Source organism: Cynocephalus volans, chromosome 12 (genome assembly GCF_027409185.1).
Source record: "Cynocephalus volans isolate mCynVol1 chromosome 12, mCynVol1.pri, whole genome shotgun sequence".
NCBI classification, from domain to species: Eukaryota; Metazoa; Chordata; class Mammalia; order Dermoptera; family Cynocephalidae; genus Cynocephalus; species Cynocephalus volans.
In genome coordinates, this window is record NC_084471.1 from 62,629,966 (window position 1) to 62,652,984 (window position 23,019).

Consider the following 23,019-nt stretch of genomic DNA (forward strand, 5'->3'; position numbering starts at 1 on the left):
GTATGGGGGTGGGGGGGCAATGTGGACACGCATGATGCAAGAAAGAGGATGATTTCACATGCTCAGTCCCCAAGGTCTGGGACTCAGGGGAGGGACTCCATATGAGCTGGATGGGGAAGGGCAATTTCTCTCCATACCTCCAGTCATTCTAGCTTTCCCAGCTGCCACTGCTGCAGCAGTTTCCATGAGGCAGCTGTGAGTTCCTGTGGTTGTTTCTCTGGGGCCTCTGGGGCCAAGAGAATTCTAGTCTCTTTATTTCCAGTACTGGGCCTGGGACAGGGGCAAGGGGGTGGGGGTGTAGGAGAATGGAGCCCTCTTGCTCAGGACCAGGTGGCAGTGCCATAGGGCAGGGAAGTTACCCCCCTGACCCTGCCTGTGCTGGCTGCCCAGAGTCCAGTTGGACAGGAGCACAACGTGGAGGAGGGCCAGAGCAAGGGGTGGTGGGGGACGTGCTACCGTGATGTCTAGGGAAGCCCAGAGAGGTGGGGGTTGTGGTGATGAAATCTTACAGCAGGGCAGAGTCCATCAAGGCTGCAGGGAGGGTGTGCAACTTGGGTGGGCCTGCACCCAGCTTCTCTTTCAGGGGGCTATGAGAGTTGCCTAAATTTGGGGCATCCTGGAAGTAGTGCCAAGCCTCTGTTAATGGGAGTGGGAAATGGGAGAGTTAAGGGCTTTGGAGAACCAAGCGAGGAGAGTACAGCAACCTAAGTTCCCAGTCCCAGACCTTCTTACCACACTTCCTCACTGACTTTAAATGGGAAGGAGAAGGCCCCTTCACCTTGAACTCATGAGGATATATAGGCCTCATGCTAGCTTTATGTCCCAGTTTCTTCAAGAAACTTCGTTGGCAAGGGGAGAGAGAAAGCTATGGGGGTAGAGAGTGTGATTTGAAAATGTCCTTACTCCATTTTATTAATCTCCCCACTATTTAGCTGGTGGGTGCTGTCAAGAGAGACTACTAGATTTAGCACCAGGAAGAGAGGGGTCGCACTTTGAGGACTGGGCCTCAGTACCTCCAGTGTCCAGCATGTGGCAGTGCCGTGCCACTGGATAGCAGCTGGCTTACAGTGTACCAGAGCTTCCCAGGGACAGGGAAAGAGCTGCTCTGGGGAGTTCTCCTCAGCCTCTCACTTTAGGGACCCTGCCCCTCCCCGCAACAGGAGACAGGGAGAAGTGGGTTCCTCTGCTCTTTCCCCCTCACCAGTGCCAAAGAGCAGAAGCTGTCCTCAGGACCCACATCACCGCTACCTTTGGTTTGAGACCTCATCACACTGACACGTGGCAATGGAACTTGGTGATAGGTGCCAGGATCTGCCTAGAAACTCAGGCACCATGTGGTGAGGTGGGAGGAGAAGGGACAATGAGACTCTTAGGCCCTCCTGTCAACCCTGCATTTCTCTCTAAACCTTGAAACACATTCAAGCCCTCTGTCCAGTGCTCTCCCCGGCTCTCTGCTCCCTCTCCATAGTTCGGGGCTGGTGAGTGACAGCCCTCTACCTCTTGGGGTTTGTAACACCAGACTGCAAAGTGGAGGTGTCTGCCCATGATGGTGCCTCAGAGGGTTTCCCTGTTGGTGCCAGGAGTCAGGGGAAACAGCAAGAAGTGGCTGCGGGAGTCATTGACCCCACCTCTCCCCAACCCTCTTTGTCAGGTGCCCCCAATTTCCAGCTCTTCCCACCTCCTTGTTGCTGCGCCTGGCCTGGCTCTACCTCCCCACTGACACTTACGTCAGAACTCAGCTATAAATATGCTCTTAGCATCTTAGTCACTTTTCCCAAGAAGTGCTCCCAGGTTATAAATACCCCAGCCATCTGCCTCACTGCCTGCCCTACCACCAACCTGGTTGGGGACTGGGGGGTAGCAACAGGCTTGGGGTGGGTAAGGAAGTAGAAGAAAGGGGAGTGGTTATATTGTTCAAATGAAAAGGCCAGGAGTCTAGAAGTAGGGGCTAGGAGGCTCTGGAAGAAAATGGTTGGAGGAAGACAGACCCACTACTCTTTCCCCTTTTTACAAAAGGTAAAGCCAAAAAAGAAAGGGAGTAATACTGATCCTGTGTTTATTTTTAAAATATGCTATTATATTTGCTCATCATGGATTTTGTTTGGCATTAATTTTGATTTTATTTATTTATTATTTTTTTAAAGATGACCAGTAAGGGGATCTTAACCCTTGGCTTTGTGTTGTCAGCACCACGCTCTCCCAAGTGAGCCATGGGCCGGCCCCTTAATTTTGATTTATAAAGAATATTGCATTAAAATATTCTTTATCTTGATTGACGAATTTTTTGCCATCCCCTTAAAATTTTGCCCCAAGGTAAGTGTTTCACTTCACCTGATCCCAGTCTTGCCCCTAGGGTCTGAAGCTGTACTTGAAGGGAAGGATGTCAGATCTGGGAGAGGGGTGGAGTGGGGGGATACTGGCAGAAGGGGGAGGGGGAGACACCAGACATCCTCCTTAGATTCTCCTTAGATGAAGGTCTCCTCAAGTCAAAGGTAAGAGAACTTCCCTGAGCTGCTCAGGAAGCACCACAGCTCAGATGTGCAGCTGCCAGGAAGTCCCTTTCAGACTTTATCCTCTAGGGTTTCTATTCCAGGGAACTCTTACCCTGGTAGGAGGGGTTATAAGCTGAGCAAACACAGACATCACGTTCCCCAAAGGACACATGGGTTTTGCGCAAACTCGGCCTTGGGCTGCAGACAATATTGACCCCATAGTTCAGGGCTGTCCAGCCAAAGTGGGGAGATGGTGGGGGAAGAAGGGCAAAGGTCTAAAGAGGACCTAGTCTCAGAGCAAATGCACGTTCTCCTCATCCCAGGCCTTCCTCTTCTGTCTGTCCCACTCAAGCGGCCCTTGCCATTCCAGATTCCAGGCAGGACTCCTGGGTGGAGCCCTGGGGGTCAGTGAAAGGAATGCGAGTCAGAAGTCCTGGCAGCCAGCTCTGAGCATGCTTCTGCCTTCCATCACATGTGTGCCCACAGATTGTGGGCTCACTGATGATTGATCTGCAATCTGTCTATCTCTTGGAGTACAGAGGGAGGAGAGGAGCAGGTACAACTTAGGTCATTATTAACCATGAGACCATCAAAGATGGTTCTGGGAGAATGAGGGGAACTGAAGAGGCAGCCCGAGGGAGGAAGAGGCATGAAGTGTGAGATGGATACAATAGTTCAGCTGTGAGGAGTTCATGCAAAGGGGGGGCAGGCTTTGTCATCTGGGGTGTCAGTTAGGGTCCTGGCAGGACACAGAGGACAACTCAGCTCTCTGTGCTTGCTTCATCAAGAAGATTTGGTGAAGGAATTATTTACAGAGGTATTGGCAGCAGGGGATGGCTGGCTAGCTCAGTTTGTTAGATCACCACCTTGTAATACCAAGGTCAAGGGATCTGATCTCCATACCAGCCAGCTGCCAAAACCAAACAAACAAGAGGCATAGGCAGAGTTAAGGAAACCAACAAGGGATGTTGAAGCACCCAGGGACTAGTAAAAATAGAATGCCATTAGGACCCCCTAGTGTTAAAGCAGTGATATCAGTACCTAGCAGAGCTGAAGCCATGTAAGGGAGTAGCCAGATAGAAGCTATAGACAAGCAGCACAATTATACAGAACTATGGCACCTAGGTGGAGAGGGAGCAGGAGTAAGAAATACCCTGACTTCTGTCTCCTCCTATCCTTTGGTCTTCTGCCCATGTCTCCCCTTAGTCAAACCCAGAGGAAGCCAGAGGGCCATGTAGCTCTGCTGATGGAGCTAAGGGAGTCAGCCACCAAGGGCATAGAGCAGGGCAGAAAAGGACAAAGAATAGATGAAGGTATGCAGAGAGAGCATTAGCAGCCCACCTGGGCAAGTAAGAAGGAAAGGGGCTCAAGACAGAGAATAGAGATCTAATCTTTGGTGAACCCAAGGGAGGGGATCTCTGGAGATCTATAAAAATCAGGGGAAGGTGCTGGGACAGTTCTTCCTGGAGTGGGGACCATCAAGTGGAATGGGCATAGTGGACTATGAGGTCGATTAAAGGCAAGCTAAAGTTGTCTTTGCCTGGAAACCAGATGGCATTGCTCATAGTTTGAGGTGGATCAGAGTCCCTGGAGTGGGGGTTGAACATGTGGGGCTAGCTGGATGGACTATGCCCTAGGAAAGAGGCTGGTGGTCATAAAGATGGTACAGTGACTCTCCTTGGATGAAGATCTCTTCAAGTTAAAGGTGGGATAATTTCCATAAGTTGCCCAGAAAAAAGGAGTACACATTCTGGATAGAAGCAGTAATGGGTTATTCCTTCCTCTCAAGGAAGGGCACTTCTATGAGAGCATGTTTTCCCACCCCTCCGGCTGCCTATACTACACGTAGACTAACTGCACCCACAGGCCTCCACCACCATGTCAGGTATATCAGTCTTGACAATGTTGCTGTCCCTGTCATAGTAGAGCAGAGACAGGGGGCGCCGGCCTGTGGGCACACAGCATGAGCCCCCTCCCGTGGTACCTGCAGCTGTGTTGGCCTTGAGCAGATTGAGCACTGCAGTGTGAAAAGAGGCAGCAATGCCAGGCATGCCTGCCACATGTAGTGGGCACTGCCCTGCGCAGAAATTCATTGCATAGCCCTCAGGCTGGATGATCCAGTCGTGCCAGCCAATCTCACGGAAGTCCACAAAGAACTCTTGTCGACAGCACATCCTGGACCCTCCCTGGCAGTTGATGCCTCGTCGTCGAACCCGGTGCTTGCCTCCAGCTCTCACCTGGGCTACAATGAAAGGACTATGGGCAGCCCCACCCAAGATGACTGAGCTCTGGGCTACCTCACCTTCAAGTACCAGTTCCAGGGTCAGGTGCCCCTGACTGCAGGCAGCCTGAGCTTCAGGCCCCAGGAGGAGCTGGTGCCAGCCACTGGCACCTACCTCCAGCAGGTGCTGAGTAGTCAAGGTGAGGTTGGTATCATGTGAGTCTAGCACAAACACCCTTATTTTCAAAGTCCAGGTGATATTGGGAGGGAGCTGCACAAAGAACATGAGGCTGGCCTGCTGGACCTCCATGCCACCAGCAGTTCTATCAGAGGAGAAGTGAAAATCAAGACGAGTCTGGTTGATGTTGGAGAGGCCTGTGGACACAAGAAGCCCCAGTCATAGTGGCTTTCTGAGTGTTAATTCTACCACTTCTCTATTCTCAGCATAGTTGAACTCTTGATAGCACTTGGCATTTGCTATAGTGTGAACATGTCCCTCAAAGTTCATGTGTTGGAAATTTGATCCCCAATGCAGTAGTGTTGGGAGGTGGGGCCTAATGGGAGATGTTTGGGTCATGGGGGGACAGCCCTCATTAATGGACTAATGCCTTTATCATAAAAGTGAGTTTCTTATAAAAGGATGAGTTCAGCCCTCCACCTCTTGCCCTCCCTTTGTCCTTCCTCCTTGGAATAACGTAGCCAGAAGGCCCTCACAAGATACAGATCCTCAGTCTCAGACTTCCAAGCCTCCAGAACTACAAGCTAATAACTTTCTGTTCATTATAAATTACCCAGCCTATGGTAATCTTTTATAGTAGCACAGAATGAATGAGCACAGAAAATTGGTACCAAGAGTGCGGTGCTGCTATAAAAAATATCTGAAAATGTGGAAGCACCTTTGGAACCAGTTAATGGGTAGAGGCTGGAAGAATTTGGAGGAGCAGGATAGAAAAAAACCTAGATTGCCATGAACAGAGTATTAAGGGCAATTCTGGTGAAGGCTCATAAGAAGAGGAGAGCTGTAGGGAAAATCTGAAACTTCTTGGAGAATATTTAAATGGTTGTGATGAGAATGTTGGTAGTAATATGGATGGTAAAGGCAATTCTCATGAAGTCTCAGTTGGAAATGAGAAATTCTTATTGGAAACAGGAGTAAAGGGCTGGCCCATGGCTCACTCAGGAGAGTGCAGTGCTGATAACACCAAGTCTGTGGTTTCGGATCCTATATAGGGATGGCTGGTTAGCTCACTTGGGAGAGCATGGTGCTGACAACACGAAGTCAAGGGTTAAGATCCCCTTACCGGTCATCTTTATATTGGATAAAAAAAAAAAAAAAAAAAGAAAGAAACTGGATTAAAAGTCACCCTTTTTGCAAAGTGTCAAAGAACTGGTTGAATTGTATCCGGGGCTTTATGGAAAGCAGAATTTAGGAGTGATGAAGTAGAATATCTAGCAGAAGAAATTTCTTTTCTTTTTTTTTAAAGATGACTGGTAAGGGGATCTTAACCCTTGACTTGCTGTTGTCAGCACCATGCTCACCCAGTGAGCCAACTGGCCATCCCTATATGGGATCTAAACCCGTGGCCTTGGTGTTATCAGCACCACACTCTCCCGAGTGAGCCACAGGCCGGCCCACAGAGAAATTTCTAAGCATAATATTGAAGGAGCTGCATGGCTCTTCTTATAAATGCATACAGTAAAATGAGAGAGGAAAGAAATGATTGAAGATGGCATTTATAATTGAAAGAAAAGCAAACTGTAGAAAAGCAAAATGTAGACATTTGTAAAATCCCTAACCTGGACACATAAAGAATAAAAAGGAGTGTTCAGGAGAGAAAACCAAGGGTATGGGCAAGTGATCATTTGAGAAGGAGATTAGTATGAATAAATAAATGGAAGTCAGTTGTTACTCATCAAGACAATGAGAGAATGATCCCAAAGGCATTTCAGAGATCTTTGAGGCTACCTTCTCCCATCACAGGCCCAGAACTCTATGAAGGCAGAATGGTTTTAGGGGATAGGCCCAGGGTGCCCTTCATAGGCTTGCTGCCTAGGGCTGCCTTGGTACTCTGCTTCCTGCATTCTAGTGCAATGCTCCTTAGCTGCCCCAGCTGTGGCTCAAGAAGGCTCTTGTGCAGCTCAGGCTGCCACTCTGGATGGTACAAGCAGTAAGCTCTGGCTGTCCCATATGGTGCTAATTCTGCAGGCACACAGAGTGCTTGGGCTGTGGGGCCATGGTGTCCTCCAGCTAGATTTCAAAGGATGTATTGAACAGCCTGGGGGCCCAGGCATAAGTTTGTCTCAGGGGTGAAGCCACCACAGAGACCCCTACTAGGGCAATGCCCAGCAGAACTATAGAATTGGAGTCACCACAGAGTCTCTACTAGGCCCAGTGCAGCCTGTGGGGGTGGGGTCAGCTCTGAGACCCCAGAATTATAGGGTTACCAGTATGCAGCATCAGCATGGGAGAACTGCATGCACAAGACTCCAGCCTGAGAGAGATGCTGCATGAGTTGAGCCTTGGGGGCCCGATTCCCATCCTAATGTGTTCAGAAGGTGGGCACATAATCAAAGATTATTTTTGAGTCTTAAGATTTAATATTGTTCACGCTGTTGGCTTTTAGACTTTTCTTCTTTTCTTTGCTCATTTCTTCTTTTCTTCTTTTCTTTGCTCATTTTTGGAATGGAAATGTTTATCCTATGCCTATTCCACCATTGTATTTTGGAAGTAGATGACTTGTTTCATTTCATAGTGTCAGCTGGAGGGGAATTTGCCTCAGGATGAATCCTGCCTTAGGGCCGACCCATGATTCACTTGGGAGAGTGTGGTGCTGCTAACACCAAGGCCATGGCTTTGGATCCCTATATAGGGATGGCTGGTTAGCTCACGTGATAGAGCACGGTGCTGACAACACCAAGTCAAGGGTTAAGATCCCCTTACCAGTCATCTTTTAAAAAAAAAAAAAAAATCCTGCCTTGAGTCCACCCATATCTAATTTAGAATAGTTTTTTTTTTTTTTTTGGCAGCTGGTCAGTGCAGGAGTCTGATGCTGTAACCAATTGAGCTAACCAGCCAGCCCCTCGTGTCACATTTATATGAGACTATGCACTTTTTTTTTAATTACCTTTTAGAGACCCTAGACTTTTGAGTTGGTGCTGGAATGAGTTATAACTCTGGGGCTATTGGGTTGGAGTTAATGTATTTTGCATGTGAGAAGGACATAAATTTAGGGGACCATGGTGGAATTCTATGGTTTGAATATGTCCCCCAAATCTCATGTGTTGGAAATTTGATATCCAATGCAGTGGTTTTGGGAGGGGGAGCCTAATGGGAGGTGTTTGGGCTATGGGGGGACCATCCTCATTAATGGATTAATGCCCTTTTAATACCCTCATTTTGGGACTGAGTTCCTTATAAAAGGATGAATTTGTGCCTCCCCTGCCCTTCCACCATGGGATAACGCAGCAAGAAAGCCCTACTCAGATGCTAGCCCCTTGATCTTGAACTTCCCAGCCTTCAGAACTATAAGCTAATAAATTTCTGTTCATAATAAATTACCCAGACTGTGGTATTCAGTTATAGCATTACAAAACAAACTAAGAAAGCACTGGTTTTTGTTGTTGTTGTTGTTTGTTTGTTTGTTTATTTTTAAAGATGACTGGTAAGGGGATCTTAACCCTTGACTTGGTGTTGTCAGCACCATGCTCACCCATTGAGCTAACCAACCATCCCTATACGGGATCCGAACCCATGGCCTTGGTTTTATCAGCACCACACTCTCCTGAGTGAGCCACGGGCTGGCCCCAGAAAGCATTGTTGACCACCCTTTCCTTCTTGAAAATCTTTTCTCTCTTGGCTCCCATCACAACTCTCTTATGATTCTTCTTAGGTTTTGCTTTGTTTTGTTTGCTGGATTTTTTTTTTTTTCTCTGACCCTTCAATGCAGGAGTTCTCTGTGTTTGACCTTCATTTCCTTTTACTCTACACTGAGGGGAGCTCTTGTCCATACTCATGGTCAGCCAACACAATCTTTATGTCGGTAATTCCCAAATCCATATGTCTGGTGCAAGCCGTTTTGCATATCTAGACTGAGCACATAGATTTGGGAATCAACAAGCTTCAAGCCTAAATTTCTCACTGCTTAATTTTGCGTTGTGAATTTCCTGCCAGCACTTAAAATCAATTTGTCCCAACCTGAAAATCATTTTTTTCCTTCCTAGGTACCCCTGTTTCTGTTTTTAGAATTGGTGGCACTGTCATAGGGGCATAGCTCAGTGGTAGAGCATTTGACTGTAGAATTGGTGGCACTACCATCCCCCTTATCATCTCTAGAAACCCTATGATCACCTCCCTCCCTCATCACATCCAGTCCCTCACCAAAATTATTCTAATATCTGTGCATTTCTTTATATCCCCATCACTACAGCCCAATTTCCCCTTATCATCCCTGACCTGCCCTATTGAAACATCTTAATTGGGTTTCTACTCCCTCCACTCTATTGAAATTGTTCTTGTCAAGATCATCAACACCTTCCACATTGCCAAATCCATCTCTTTATATTCATCTTATTTGACCTTTAAGCAGTGTTTGACACAGTTAACCACTCCCTCCTTCTTAAATATTTCCTTCTCTTGGCTTTAATGGCACTGGCCACTCCTTCTTTGTCTACTTTGCTGACAGCTCATCTTCTGCTCAACTTCTAAATGTTGGAGGTCCTGAGCTCTCTTCTCTTCTCTGTCTATGCTCACTCCAAGAATGATCTCTTCAGTTCCCATGGCTTTCAATTCCATCTACATGCTGATGATTCCCAAATACATATCTCTGGCCCTGAACTCTCCCTTGGTCCCAGGCTGGTATAGCCACCTGCCTATCTGACACTCCACTTGGATATATGATATCTCAATTTTTTTATGTTCATAGAAGTACTCTAGATTTATTCCCCCAATTCAAACCCCAATCTTCTCCTTCCCCATAAATGCATTGCTTAAGGCAAAACATTGATTGCCCTCATCCCCTACTTTGAAATTATCTGAAAGATCTATCAATTCTACTCCCAATTCATAATATAATTTAATTTCTCTCCACCTCCTCTACTACACATTGTTCCAACCCACAATCATCTTTTTCTTGAACTATAGCAATAGCTTCCTAAATTTTCCATTCTTTTTTTTTTTTTTTTTAAGATGACCGGTAAGAGGATCTCAACCCTTGGCTTGGTGTTGTCAGCACCACGCTCAGCCAGTCAGCCAACCCGCCATCCCTATATAGGATCCAAACCCATGGCCTTGGTGTTATCAGCACTGTACTCTCCGGAGTGAGCCACGGGCCAGCCCGTAAATTATCCATTCTTGCCCTCCAAACCATTCTCCAAATATCAGCCGGAGGGATCTTCTTATTACACTCATTGGATCAGCTTTATCTCCTCAGCTTAAAACCCCTCAAATGCTTCCCATTGCTATTTGGATAAAATCTTAACTCCTTAACATAGAAAACTTGTGTGATTAGGTGTTCTGCCATTTAGTTACTACACTCTACGTATACTGGCCTTTTTCTATTCCTTGAATTCACCAACCATGGACACATTTCATGGCCTTTGCACTTGTTATTTTCTTTGCCTGCAATATCTTTCCAAGATCTTTGAATGACTGGTTCCTTTTTCGCATTCAGTTCAAATATCTCCTCCCCGGAGGGGCTTCCTTGACTAGCTTACCTAAAGTAGCCTTCAACTCTACCTCCATCTCTCTAATACATCATCCTGCTTAACTGTGTTTATAGCCACATCACTCTCTGTAATTATCTTGGTTCTTTGTTCATTTGTTTACTATGCACTCTGCTATACCTTCCCCCTCTGTATTAGTCCCTTTTGTGTTGCTATAACAGGAATACCTGAGACTGGGTAATTTATAAAGAACAGAGGTTTATTTGTCTTACAATTCTGGGACAACTGCATCTGCTACGGCCTTAGGCTGCTTCTACTCACGGTGGAACGCGGCAGGCAGCCAGTGGGTACAAGCAGATCACATGGAGAGAGGAAACAAAAGAGAGAGAGAGAGAGAGAGAGAGAGAGAGCTCTCACAGGAACTAATAGAGCCAGAACTCACTCAGGCCCCCCGCCCCCAGGGAGAACATTCATGAGGGATCTGCCCCCATAACTCAAACTGCCACACTGGGGATCAAATTTCTACATGAGTTCTGGGAGGACAATACATCCAAACTCCATCACCCTCCCTCCAGCTAGAACGTAAGCTCCATGAAGGTAGAGATTGTGCCTGTATGGTTCACTGTCATCCTCCTAGTACTTGGTACAAAGTAGGCACTTAATAAACATTTGTTGAATGGGCTTTCATTTTTTAATTCTTCTTTTACACCAATATTATCTTCCAAAAACTTGGCTATATCGTAAAATTTGTAGTCTCAAAAACATTAATGGCAGGGACTGGTTGGTTAGCTGAGTAGTTTAGAGCATGGTGTTATAACACCAAGGTCAAGGGTTCAGATCCCATATTGGCCAGCCACCAAAAACCGAAAAACAGAAACATTAATGGTGAAAAAAATCCAAACTTGTTTCAGAAGCAGTTAAATGTCTGTTATGATCTGACCTTATCTACCCTTATTTTTCTTTTTTCAAATAAAGGGTGCTTTATCATGAGAATGCAAATGATACACGTATGGGCATGAAAGGTGATTAATAAATTCATCTAGGCTTTGTGTAAATTGGAAAGTCAGGAATAAGGCTGCTCTTGACAGCTCTCAGGGCCAACATGAGCTCTCTCATCTCTGACTGCCTGTGTAAGTCTATTTCATTCTTTTCTCTCTGTGGATCTACTTCTTCTGCCTTCTTGTCAGCTTCCTTAGGTCCCAAAATTGTAGCCCCAGCTCCTAAGTTTAAAGGATCTTTTACTCAGCTCCTCCTACATAAGTGAGCTGACCTTCCATTGTCCCAATTCCAAATTTCTAGAAGAGCCTGATTGGCCTACCTAATTTTTTCTTGCTAGGTTACGAAGCACCCTACAGTTAGAACCTCTTAAGTCACTCCAGGTATGGCAGGTAGACATATGACAAGCAGGAGCTGTGGTAGACTATAACACTACATTGTTGCTCCCCAATGACCAGCACTTCCCAATATTTATGACTTTGTGCCATCTCTTCCCATGTCAGTTCTGGGCTTGGCCATATGACTTGATTTGGCCAGTGAGACATTAGAAAGCATGGTACAATCAGGAGCTTGATAAGTACTTACATATTGTGACTTTGTACTCTTGGAAGCTGGCAACTTGGTTTTATTTATTTTTTTCTTTTCTTTTAAATTAAAAAAAATATGAATAGATAAAATTGTACGTAGTTATTGTGTACAACATGATGTTATAAAGTATATATGCATTGTGGAATAGTTAAATCTAGCTAATTAACAAATGCATTACCTTACATAGCTATCATTTTTGTGGTGAGAACACTTAACATCCACTATCTTTCCATTTTTCAAAACTACAATACATCAAAAAAAAAAAAACTACAATACATCATCACTTACTATAATCACCATGCTGTACAATAGATCTCTTGAATTTATTCCTTCTATGTAACTGTCACTGTATATCTTTTGATCAACATCTAATCATCTCCCCAAGTCCTAACCACCTCAGCCTCTGCTAACCATCCTATTCTCTACTTCTATGAGATTAACTTTTTTAGATTGCACATGAGCGAGATCATGCAGTATTTCTTTGGCCACAATGCTTTAAAACAACTTGGGTTAGACTACTAAATGATGAGAAGCTGTGTGGAAAGAGACTTTGGATGATCAGAGACTATCTTAGATGGTCTAGTCCCATCTGAGCTTCTGGTTGAATGCAATTGCGTAAATGACCTCAGCTACACCATGTGGAGTAGAACTGTCTAGATAAGCCCAGCCAAATCACAAAATCATGAAAAGTAATGACTTTGTTCTTTAAAGCCTCTATGTCTTGGGCTGGTTTGTTAAATTAATAAACAGCTGAAACAGAAATTAGTACCAGAAGTAGGGGTGCTGCCATAACAAAAATCTAAAATATGAAGTACTGTCATTGGGACTAAGTGACAGGCAGAGGTTAGAAGGATAGGGAAGAAACTGTTAGTGAAGGCAGAAGAGCAGTGAGAAAATTGTTATTGGAAGCTGGAGAAAGGGGAGCCAGTGTTATGTACTGGCTATCACCAGTGTTAACTTGGAAACCAGAAAAGACATCTAACAAAATTATAAATTTTAGATAAAGATATTTCCAGGAAGAATGCTGAAAATGCCAGTTTATTTTAGCTGTCTATGATAAGGTATTTTAGGAGAGATGAGCTAAATAAGAAGCTGTTCAGTTTTCAAGCAGAATTTAGAGAAAATGTTTCTTTTCTTTTTCTTTTTTTTAAAGATGACCGGTAAGGGGATCTTAACCCTTGACTTGGTGTTGTCAGCACCACGCTCTCCCAAGTGAGCTAACCGGCCATCCCTGTACAGGGATCCGAACCGGTGGCCTTGGTGTTAGCAGCACATTCTCCCAAGTGAGCCACAGGCCAGCCCTTAGAGAAATGTTTCTAAAAGGATTTGCTAGAAACAACCATCTTGTTTTTGTGAAAGGCTTTCAAAGTAAGAAATGACCTAAGGGCAAAAATCAAATTCAGGGTACTGCCACAAAACATAGCCTCAGAATGAAGATCAAAATAAATAAAGGCTCAGCTGTCAAACCCTTTGTTTAGATCTAACATCTTGTCAAGATCTAAAATTTAAGGTAATGTTCTGTAGACCCTCTCAACTAGACAAAAGGGCTTCTAAGAATTTTAACGGTGTTGTCCCACAACACTGACTTACAGCCTAAAGATGACTCTGTCTTGACAGAATGGGATGCATTCTGTCTAAATGAGTAGACTACAATTTATTATTTAGAAAGCTCACAGAGTGTTAAAGAGAATTTTAATAGTGAAAGCAGCACCAGTTTTAACTAAAAGGGATAGAGACAACTCAAACTGAAAAGACATCTTAGCTCACAACTTCATTGGGCAGGAAGCAGGCTGAGAAAACCACTCAACCACAGACACAGGTCATTTCCTATTTAAAAAGTAAGGCAACTCAGAAGCTAGAGAGCCAAGGGCTAAGAGCATAGACCTAGAAGCCCAGGACAGCAGTGGTGAGCAGTAGGAAAATCCTACCAGGGAGCAGAACCAAGCCCTAACCAAGGGAATTCTGGATTTGGGGTGAACGGAGATATATACCTGGCTGGATATCAGAACTATTATGGATCAGTGACTGCTCTGTATCTTCCACTCCCCCATCTCCCATTTTGAACAGGAGTGTCTATTATGGTTATCCTGCTTTTGTCTCAGCATTGTATGTTAGGTATGTGGGAGGCAGATAACTTGTACTTTTAGGACACAGGCAGTGGTGTGCTGGTAAATGTTTAACAACGGGTCTTCAGGGAAAAAAATTTAAAAGCTCTGTAGTGTTTGCCAATTTCTGTAGTATAAATTCTCCCACCATAGCTGATTTCACCGATGTCACTGAACATGGAGTTGGGAGAAGATATTTACAATCAGCTCTCATGAGCTGGTATGAGCCAGCTCTAGGATACCACAAAGGGTTCCTGCACCTGAAGAAATGTACCAGAGCAGCTTCACCTATATTTGCACCTGATTCAGATGATGAGACTCTTGACTTCAAACCCGATCCTGATGCCATTTGGGATGAAAATTTGAAAGGGGTTGGGAGGGGGTGATTGTATTTTGCATGTGGGAAGGACATGAATTATAAGGGGCCAGAGAGCAGACCATAATTGATTATTATATTAGTAGCCCCCAATGAATAATCCCTCCTGGTTTTCATGTTTTTGTCTAGTTCCATCCCACACTGATTCTGGACTTAGCCACAGTAACTTGTTTTGTTAATGGGACATTAGCAAGCAAGGTGCATACAGAAACTTAACAGTCACTTACACATTAAAATTGTCCTCTTGATATCTAGCCACCATGCTTTAAAGAAATTTGAGCTAGACTACCAAATGATAAGAGGCTTCATGGAGACAGGCTGTTATGGACTGAATGTTTGTGTCCCCTCAAAATTCGTATGTTGAAATCCGAACCTCAATGTGATGGTATTAGGAGGTGGGGTCTTTGGGAGATAATTAGGTCATGAGGGTGGCACCCTCATGAATGGGATTTGTGCTTTAATAAAAGAGACCTCAGAGAGCTGCCTTGGTCCTTTCTCCAGGTGAAGTTACAGAGAGGAGGTCCCTCACTATAATATGCTCATGGGCTGGAGCTGTCTCTTTTATTTCCTGCTCCCTCTCATTTTAGCATTTTAAGGATTTCACCTGGATTAGCCTGTTTAATTCTCCAACTGTCCTCTCATTATCCTAATTTTACAAATGAGAAAATTGACTATTAACAACCCAGGTCACACAGCTAATAAATGGCTGAGCAAGAATCTAAGCCCAAGCTATCTGGCTTCAGCGTTTATGCTTGATCTTGAAGGGGGAGGGCAGTAGACACTAACCAGAGGACTGGGGCCAGGAATGGAAAGAGTCTACTAGACCTAAAAAAGAGCTTGCAGAAGCCTTGGTCTGCATTTTGTTTCTAAGGCCTTCTCTCAGAATTCCTGATCTTCTCTCCAGCTGCCCACTAAATTCTCCAACTACTCCCCCTCTGTAACTCTCTCTTCTCCTCATCCTTTATCCTTTGTCCTTCTTTCTGAGTCTCCTTTGGTGCTGTTCTGATATGAGGACCCTGATGTATATGGGGACCTGAGGTATGGAGAAGTATCGTAGTCTCAGTGTTTTACTTTTTCTCCTTTTACCCAAATGAGGCATCTGGAGGAAGGGGCAGTAGAGGGGTTGAATCCTGGGGCCAGAGAAAGGACAGACGCCACAGCTCCCATCCCCTGGATCCAGGCCCATAAAGTGAATGGGCTGACACTACAACCCGTAAAAGTTTTTAGGTCCTGCAGAGAGAGGAGATGAGGGCTAGCAGTCTCCAAAGAGGTGAAATTTACCAACTTGCCAGCTGCCCATTGGTCAGGTCTGAGCCACCAGAGGGAGTCTGGGGAGGGTGGTGGGGAGCCTAGAATTAGGAGATTACAGGCTGTGGGAGGCAGGAGTTGGATGGTTTTGGGGAGGGAATCGGGGGTGAGGTTGGTGAAGAAACTTTCTTTCCTTGAGAGGTCAGATTTTTGGGAAGAACTACAGACCAGGAACGCACCTGTCTTGGCAAAGCTGATGACCTCATATTCCTGTCCCCTGTTGTCCTCCAGAAGTGCCTCCTGTGGGGGCCCATGGAGTTGCTGCAGTGCAGTCCTCAGAGCAGCTTTGGACACAGGCCGGCTCAGTGTTGGGCGCTGGCTGAGGTGCAGCTTGTCCAAGATGCTTCTCTTGGCCAGGTCAAGAAGCAGTTCCCGCTGGCTTTCCAGGTCCAAAACAGGTCCCCCACATGCCGGACACCGATCGCCAGCTCTGGGAGTGGCCACTGTGGCTGCAGCCAGGAATAGAAAGGCCAGGAACAATAAGGAGGTCATTGCCTGGGGAGGCCCTCCTCGAGTGACACAAACCTGGGGTCTCCACAGCTGTGATTTCACCTCTGTGCTGGCCACCAGGGCCCCAGAAGAATTGTGTGTCCAGCTGGCACGACTCCTTGTTGCAGAGGACAGAGCAGCCAAACATGACTTAAAAAGTGAAGCCAGTTACAGGTAGAATTTGGCAGAACCTGCCAATGCATAGTCAGTGAAAGCACAGAGTGGGGGATGTGAGGAGAGGTTGGTTTGTTTGGAGAAAGAAATGTCCCTGGGCCAATGTTGGGAGACAGTTGTTAACCCATGTGAGCTGCCAGGCCTGGGGACAAAGGTTAGAGTTAAAATTTCTCCTCAGATCACTGGCCTTGCTGGGAAGCCTGAGGGAAAAGGGAGAGATCAGGGGTCTTAAGAGAGTGTTAAAGGGCGACTCTCAAACAAGAAGGGATCATTGGCAGGGTACTTTGGGTCACTGTTAAGCAGGTTAATTGAGAGGTGCATTCTTCCTCTGGTGGTCTGGTGTTTCTCCAAGCCACTCACCCCTTCCATCCTACCTCCCTGAGGCTCTCAATCCAACCTTCTTTGTTAGTCCTCATTGGGTTTTGTCCAGGGCTGCTCAAAACCATCCAGTCTGAAGGCTAAGGGAGGGGAGGGGAAGTGTTCTAGCCAAGTCTTCAGTGTCCTCTGAGGGAAGTTTGAAGGTGGGGAAGGGGCTTGAGATCTAGATTTGCTCACCCTTTGGGGTTTGGTCTGCCTAGGAAAAGAAGTTTTGAGATTTCCCAGAAATCCTAGCTCTCTCCCTCAGAGGTCCTGAGCAGTGGATCTACGGGGAAAGGCCTCTGTTTCCACAGCAGGGATTTACCTGGCAGGAGTGGAGGGTGGAGTTTAAAAAGCATAGGAATCAGGGCCGGCCCGTGGCTCACTCGGGAGAGTGTGGTGCTGACAACACCAAGGCCGTGAGTTCGGATCCCATATAGGGATGGCCGGTTAGCTCATTGGGTGAGTGTGGTGCTGACAACACCAAATCAAGGGTTAAGATCCCCTTACCGGTCATCTTTTAAGAAGAAAAAAAATAATAATAATAAAAAATAAAAATAAAAAGCATAGGAGTTAAAAGCATAGGCTTTTAAGTCAGATGGCCCTGGTTAAAATCCTGTCTCTTCCTGTGTGACTCTGGGTAAGTTACTTACCAATGAAGCAAGAGAATTTGCTTCATTGGAGAAATGAGAAAAATGATTATCCACAATTTCAAAATCCAAAAACCCTGTAATCTATAAATTTTTGGGATAACAAATGGTGGCTAAATCTGACCTAAATGGAAGTGAGGTTAGGTTTTACATGGTCTTTTAAAAACATCCTTGGGGCCGGCCCGTGGCTCACTCTGGAGAGTGCGGTGCTGATAACACCAAGACCACGGGTTCGGATCCCATATAGGGATGGCCAGTTAGCTCACTGGGTGAGCGTGGTGCTGACAACACCAAGTCAAGGGTTAAGATCCCCTTACCGGTCATCTTTTTAAAAAAATAAAATAAAATAAAATAAAATAAAAATAAAACATCCTGCTGGGGCCGGCCCATGACTCACAGGGGAGAGTGCGGTGCTGATAACACCAAAGCCATGGGTTTGGATCCTATACAGGGATGGCCGGTTAGCTCACTTGGGAGAGCGTGGTGCTGACAACACCAAGTCAAGGGTTAAGATCCCCTTACCGGTCATGTTTTAAAAAACAAAAAAAGAAATATTATTTGATTATGGGATGCTACTCCTGGGGGTATTACATAATATACAGTATATGTACTATTCTACCTTTCTAAAACTTGAAATTTTCTGAATTCTGAAACATGTCTAGCACTAAGGATTCTATGTATGAAATTATAGATCTATAATAAATATCTCATTAGAGTTGTGAGAAATAATTTTATAAAGCACTTACAACAGTGGCTGGCACATAGTAAGTGCTTAATACAAGTTTATTATTATTCCTGACACATAGGTTTGTTTGTGGGCCAGAGCACCCTCACTTCTACATGTGCTGAAGAAACCCTGCTAATATTTGCCCTTCTGAAGGCTTCTTTCCCAGATGACATGCCCCTAATCACCATCTGTAGTGCAGTCACTTAGCAAGTCATCTCTGACGCTTACCATTATATTCCTAGCATTGTGCACAGTGCCTAGTATATAATACAGGTGTTTAAAATATATTTATTGAATTAATAAATGTTACAATCCAGGCTGTAATCAGAATGTTACCGAGATCCCAAAGGTCCCTTCGCTGGATGCTCAATAGCCAATAATCTAGAGATAAGAGTTGTAAAGAAAGATAGCCTTTAATCAGGAAGGCTGCATCCTGGGGAAATGGTGGGCTTATGTCTCAAAGACCATCTCTGCCTCTCCCAGGTTTGCCAAAAGGTTTCTTAGGAGTCTGTGGTAGAAAGCTGATTCATGGTGACCAAGTGGGGACATGCAGACATGCTTGAGTGTTTCAGATAATCATCAAGGAACTTCTCAGGTGAGAGTTGACCAGCATCATACTTCATTTGCCATGAATTCAGTTCCTGTTATTCTCAAATTAGATCAGAGTTAGTAAGCTAGAAAAGAATGGCCATCTGAGTTAATAATTTTTCTCTAATTATTTGTGTACAATGTGAGAGCAAGAGTCATTGTGTTCTGGCAATTAGCTGCAGGCTATGTGGTTTGGGTTACAAGACAGAACAAGTTTTCAAATTCAAAGGTTTAACAAAATGAAGTCACTTCTGTTTAGGCTGTTAAAAGAGGTTACAAATCACCTGGGTTGAATTTTTGTTTATCACAGTCTCTTAGCTGTCTTCTACAGGAGCTGATTTTATTTTATTTTGGTTTTTTTAGGGCTACAATAATAGAAAATTTATTAGGTCAGTGTATGGATCCTTGTACTGGCCAACTGCCAACAACAAAAAAAGTAAATGAACTTATTAGTCTCTAGTATAAATTCATTTATTTATTTTTGGAAGCTGGATGGTACAGGGATCGAACCCTGGACCTTGAAGTTATTATCAGCACCATGCTCTAACCAACCGAACTAACTGGCCAGCCTATTTATTTATTTTTAAAATAGTAACTTTAGGCTAGCAGATTCGCTCACCTGGTTAGAGTACCACCTTGTAACACCAAGGTCAAGGGTTTGGATCCTATACAAAAAAAAAAAAAAAAAGAATGTGCAATTCAGTGGTTTTTAGTTTATTCACAAAGTTGTACAACCATCACCACTATCTAATTTAAAAACATTTTTATCACCTCAAAAAGAAACCCTGTACCCATTAGCAGCCACTCACCACGCCCCCTCACTCCAGTGATTTTATCTCTAACAATTTAGTATTCCTAATTGCATTCTTGTGATACTGGAGGAGATGATCTATATCCAATGGCTGACCTCAACTCACCCTGTCCTCTACCACGTTCTTGACTCTGCCACAGGAAAGAATTCAACAGCAGAGTCACAGTAGAAAGTGACTTATTTCTTATTCCTTATATTAAAACAGATTTAATGTAAGGAATAAGAAATACAGACAGACTTCAAAGGGAAAGTGCAGCCTAGTTCCAGAGACTCAGCAGCAGCCGCAGCAAGTTTAATACAAAAGTAAGAAATACGCACTCTACAAAGTGCAGGCTGGCTCCAGAGTGAGCAATAGCCCCACCTTCTTCCTGGATTCAACTTCTATAACTTGGCTATCTCTACATATTCACATTATCTAATGAATATTCAACTGAGGGGGTGGTTCCCAGTTATGTAACAGGTTATGTTACACAGCCTTGCATGTGCTCAGTTGATCTCTTTGGAGCACACTCCTTGGTCAAATTCCACCACATGCACCGAATACACTTAGAATATTCTAGGTGCTCTCTAGCGCCTCCAGTGAGAGATCATTCAAGGGATAAACTTTTTATCAAGCATGCTCAGCTACCAAGATTACACCAGTCTGCCTCCCGTGGTCTTAGTCTTCACCTGCTGGTACTGAAAATAGGTGCCACAAGGGACAGTAGCTCAGGACCCAGAGGAGGGGCTTGAGTCCTAGGGAAGGTTTGAGACTCAGGTGAGTAGCCTGAAACTCAGAGAAGTGGCCTGAAACCTGATCCCTTGTGGACTGAGCACCTCTTGTCTCACTTGGATAACTTTATCTTAAGTTTGGGGGAGGTGGTTACATTGCTATTTATTTCATGTCTTAACTAAAGTAAGTAATTCCCAGAACCCTTCAACTCCTAGGATGACTTCAGCTGCTCCTCTTCTCCTTGTGAAGCTGGCAGATAGGGAGTAAGAGACAAGCAAAGCGGGGAAAAGCAGAGGAGGGATCCTCTCAGGGTGAGATATCTCACTATTTCTGCCTTAGATGTTCTTCAGTTTTTGCACTTGTCCCAGAAAAACTTCAGACTGTTTCACTCTGTATCATGGCACATAAGGTCCTTTTATATCTACCCTTTCCAGTTACATTTCTAATAGTGTAGTGTCTAAAAGCAGGCTCTGAAGGTGAACTGCCTCAGTTCAAGATCTGGGACTTGGGTTGAATTACTGTGCTCATCTCTTAAACAGGTATAACAATAGAACCTATTGTTTTCAGGATTAAATAGAACTAATAGATGTAGAATGCTATTATACTATATTGTACATGTGTAATATAAATATTAGCTATTATTTCCTCCTGGCCATCACTGCCTCCTGCCCCCAACTTAAAAATCTGGAACTTGCTGATCTGCAAAGGAAAGATGGATTTCATACCTCTATGAGTTTTCTGAAATCTCCATTCTTACCTCTCTAGTGAACTCCCATTTATATTCCTCAAGGTTAGCTGAAACTTCAGCTGTAATCCCTTTTATCTCTAAGAACTAATTTCTCCTTGTGTTTCCATAGCACATTGAAACCTCTCTATTATAGCACTTACATAGTACTACAATTATTGATTTTTTTTTAACCTATTGCAGTTACTGTCACATGGTAAATATTTAATGGCCAAATTCTGTCAGTTTAAGACTGCGCTGCTTCTTTTAGGGCGTTGGTCAGTAAACTATCCAAATACACAGTCAACAGCTAGATTGATTCTGCCCGGAATGTACAGAATAGGTGAGGTTAGAAATTTAAGATGACTTTTAAGAAAAAGAGCTATATCTCAGAGAAGGAGTGATGATAAGAATGTGGTTTTAATACATTAGGCTGAGTTCTTCCTAATTCATTTTTTTAATCTGTAAAATAGGCATTTACTTGTAGAACTATCTTTATTCATTTGTACAACTAATATTTTTTGAGTATATGCTCTTTTGGGCGCAGGAGTTACTGTCCTATATGAAAGGCTGTTTTGAAAGTGCTCTGTAAACTGAAATTACTTTACAGGTATCATTATTAGCATTATATTTAAATCTAGGTTGGTTCCATCTGACAGGCTTGATGGGTTTAAGGTGAACTAAGGATCTCCGTGGACCTGGATTGGCGGAGCGACACATAGGTTGCGTGCGGTAGGTGGTGGGTATCTGCAGGCGTAGAGAGGCGCGCACAGGAAGCAGGGACGCGCGCAGCGCAGGGCGCGGTGAAGATTACGTCGGACGTGGTGACGTAGCGCGCAGGCCGCAGCGGGGGGCGGCCTCCGGACCTTTCTTCCCCTTCTGATTTTCCCCCTCCCCCCTTTTCTCCCTTTCCGGGTTTGGTTCCCCTTTTTCTTCCCCTCTCCCCCCTCCTTCCCAAGCCCCTTTCCCCTCCCCTGCCCCCCCGGCTTCCCTGCCCTGGGCCCCAGGGAAAGACCCGCGGAGAAGAGCCCGCCCCCATAAGCGCGCCGCCGCTGGCCGTCGGGGCCGAGCCGCAGTCGAGCGGCCGTGGGCCCGGGCGGAGGGCGGAGACGCGGGCGCCCTCCCCGCTACGGCCCGTGTGAGGTGAGGCCACCTCCTGGCCAAATGGGGAGGGGGCGTGGCGGGCGGGCGGAGGCCCCACGGCCGGGGTTCCCCACGTCGGAGCTGCCGGGGGTCAGGGCCACAGGCCCCCGGGAAGGACCTCCCCAAGGCCGGAGACGCCCCAAGTGTGCGTGGGGAGCGCAGGCGAGAAGCGTGGGGCGCGGGGCGGAGGGCGGGGGAACTGGCGCCACCTGTGGCCTGTGCAGTGGGACCTAAAAACTGTTGCGCCCTTGTAGTACTTGGGGGTGACTAGATCCATGTGTTTTCTTTCGAGCCCAGGAAAAAGGAGACCGAGAACTGTTGGAGTGTTTCAAATTCTGTTGGTGTCCGAGTTTATTACAGGGACAGGGATTTGAATACGCACGTACAAGGAGATGTTTCTGGAGCTTAAATGTTGGGCCTACACTAAGCTCATAACTCACTCTTAAGCCCTTGAAAACTCTTCTTGATTCGGTTCCCCAGAGAGCAAACATTTTTCAGCTTTCGTGACCATTAGCCCAGTAACTCCAGAGAATATCTGCTCAAAAGTGAATTGTTCTTGGATAATGATGAGAAATGACCGAATAACAGCCCCAGAGCTTCGTTAAAACCAAGTAAAGTGGGAAAATTTAAATTCAGATCCCAGTTGGATGAATGTCTTTGTGTATGATCTTTTCTAATAGATTTAACTAAAATCGAGAAGCTTGAGTCCTTCCTGTCTGATGTTGGTAGGCAGTGTGGAGACTATGGGGAGGAGGGAGGTGACAGGTTCCACTTCAGGAATGTCACAGATTCCTAGCATTTTATTGTACATTTTATTGTCAAATTGGCACTTAATCAGTAGTTTGTGGCACTTCTATGTAATACATTTTTTTCGTTTTCTTTCTCCAGTATCACCCA

At 45.1% G+C, this 23,019-nt stretch overlaps 2 protein-coding genes across 17 annotated transcripts in view; one reads left to right on the forward strand and one right to left on the reverse strand.

The window, feature by feature from the left end:
* Window positions 1-4,342: 4,342 nt before the first annotated feature.
* On the reverse strand, window positions 4,343-16,239 carry INHBC (inhibin subunit beta C). The gene is made up of 2 exons (XM_063115806.1): window positions 15,927-16,239; window positions 4,343-5,088 (listed from the first exon to the last, which is right to left on the reverse strand). Exons 1-2 carry the CDS (start codon window positions 16,237-16,239, stop codon window positions 4,343-4,345), a joined length of 1,059 nt encoding a protein of 352 aa, XP_062971876.1.
* A 5,567-nt stretch (window positions 16,240-21,806) lies between these two features.
* The window catches only part of R3HDM2 (R3H domain containing 2), a 147,513-nt gene continuing 146,300 nt past the window's right edge, over window positions 21,807-23,019 (forward strand). For all 16 annotated transcript variants that reach the window (XM_063076270.1, XM_063076268.1, XM_063076271.1 and 13 more), the window contains exon 1: window positions 21,807-22,122. The gene's annotated coding sequence lies outside the window, so the exon portion shown is untranslated. The remainder of the gene's footprint in view (window positions 22,123-23,019) is intronic.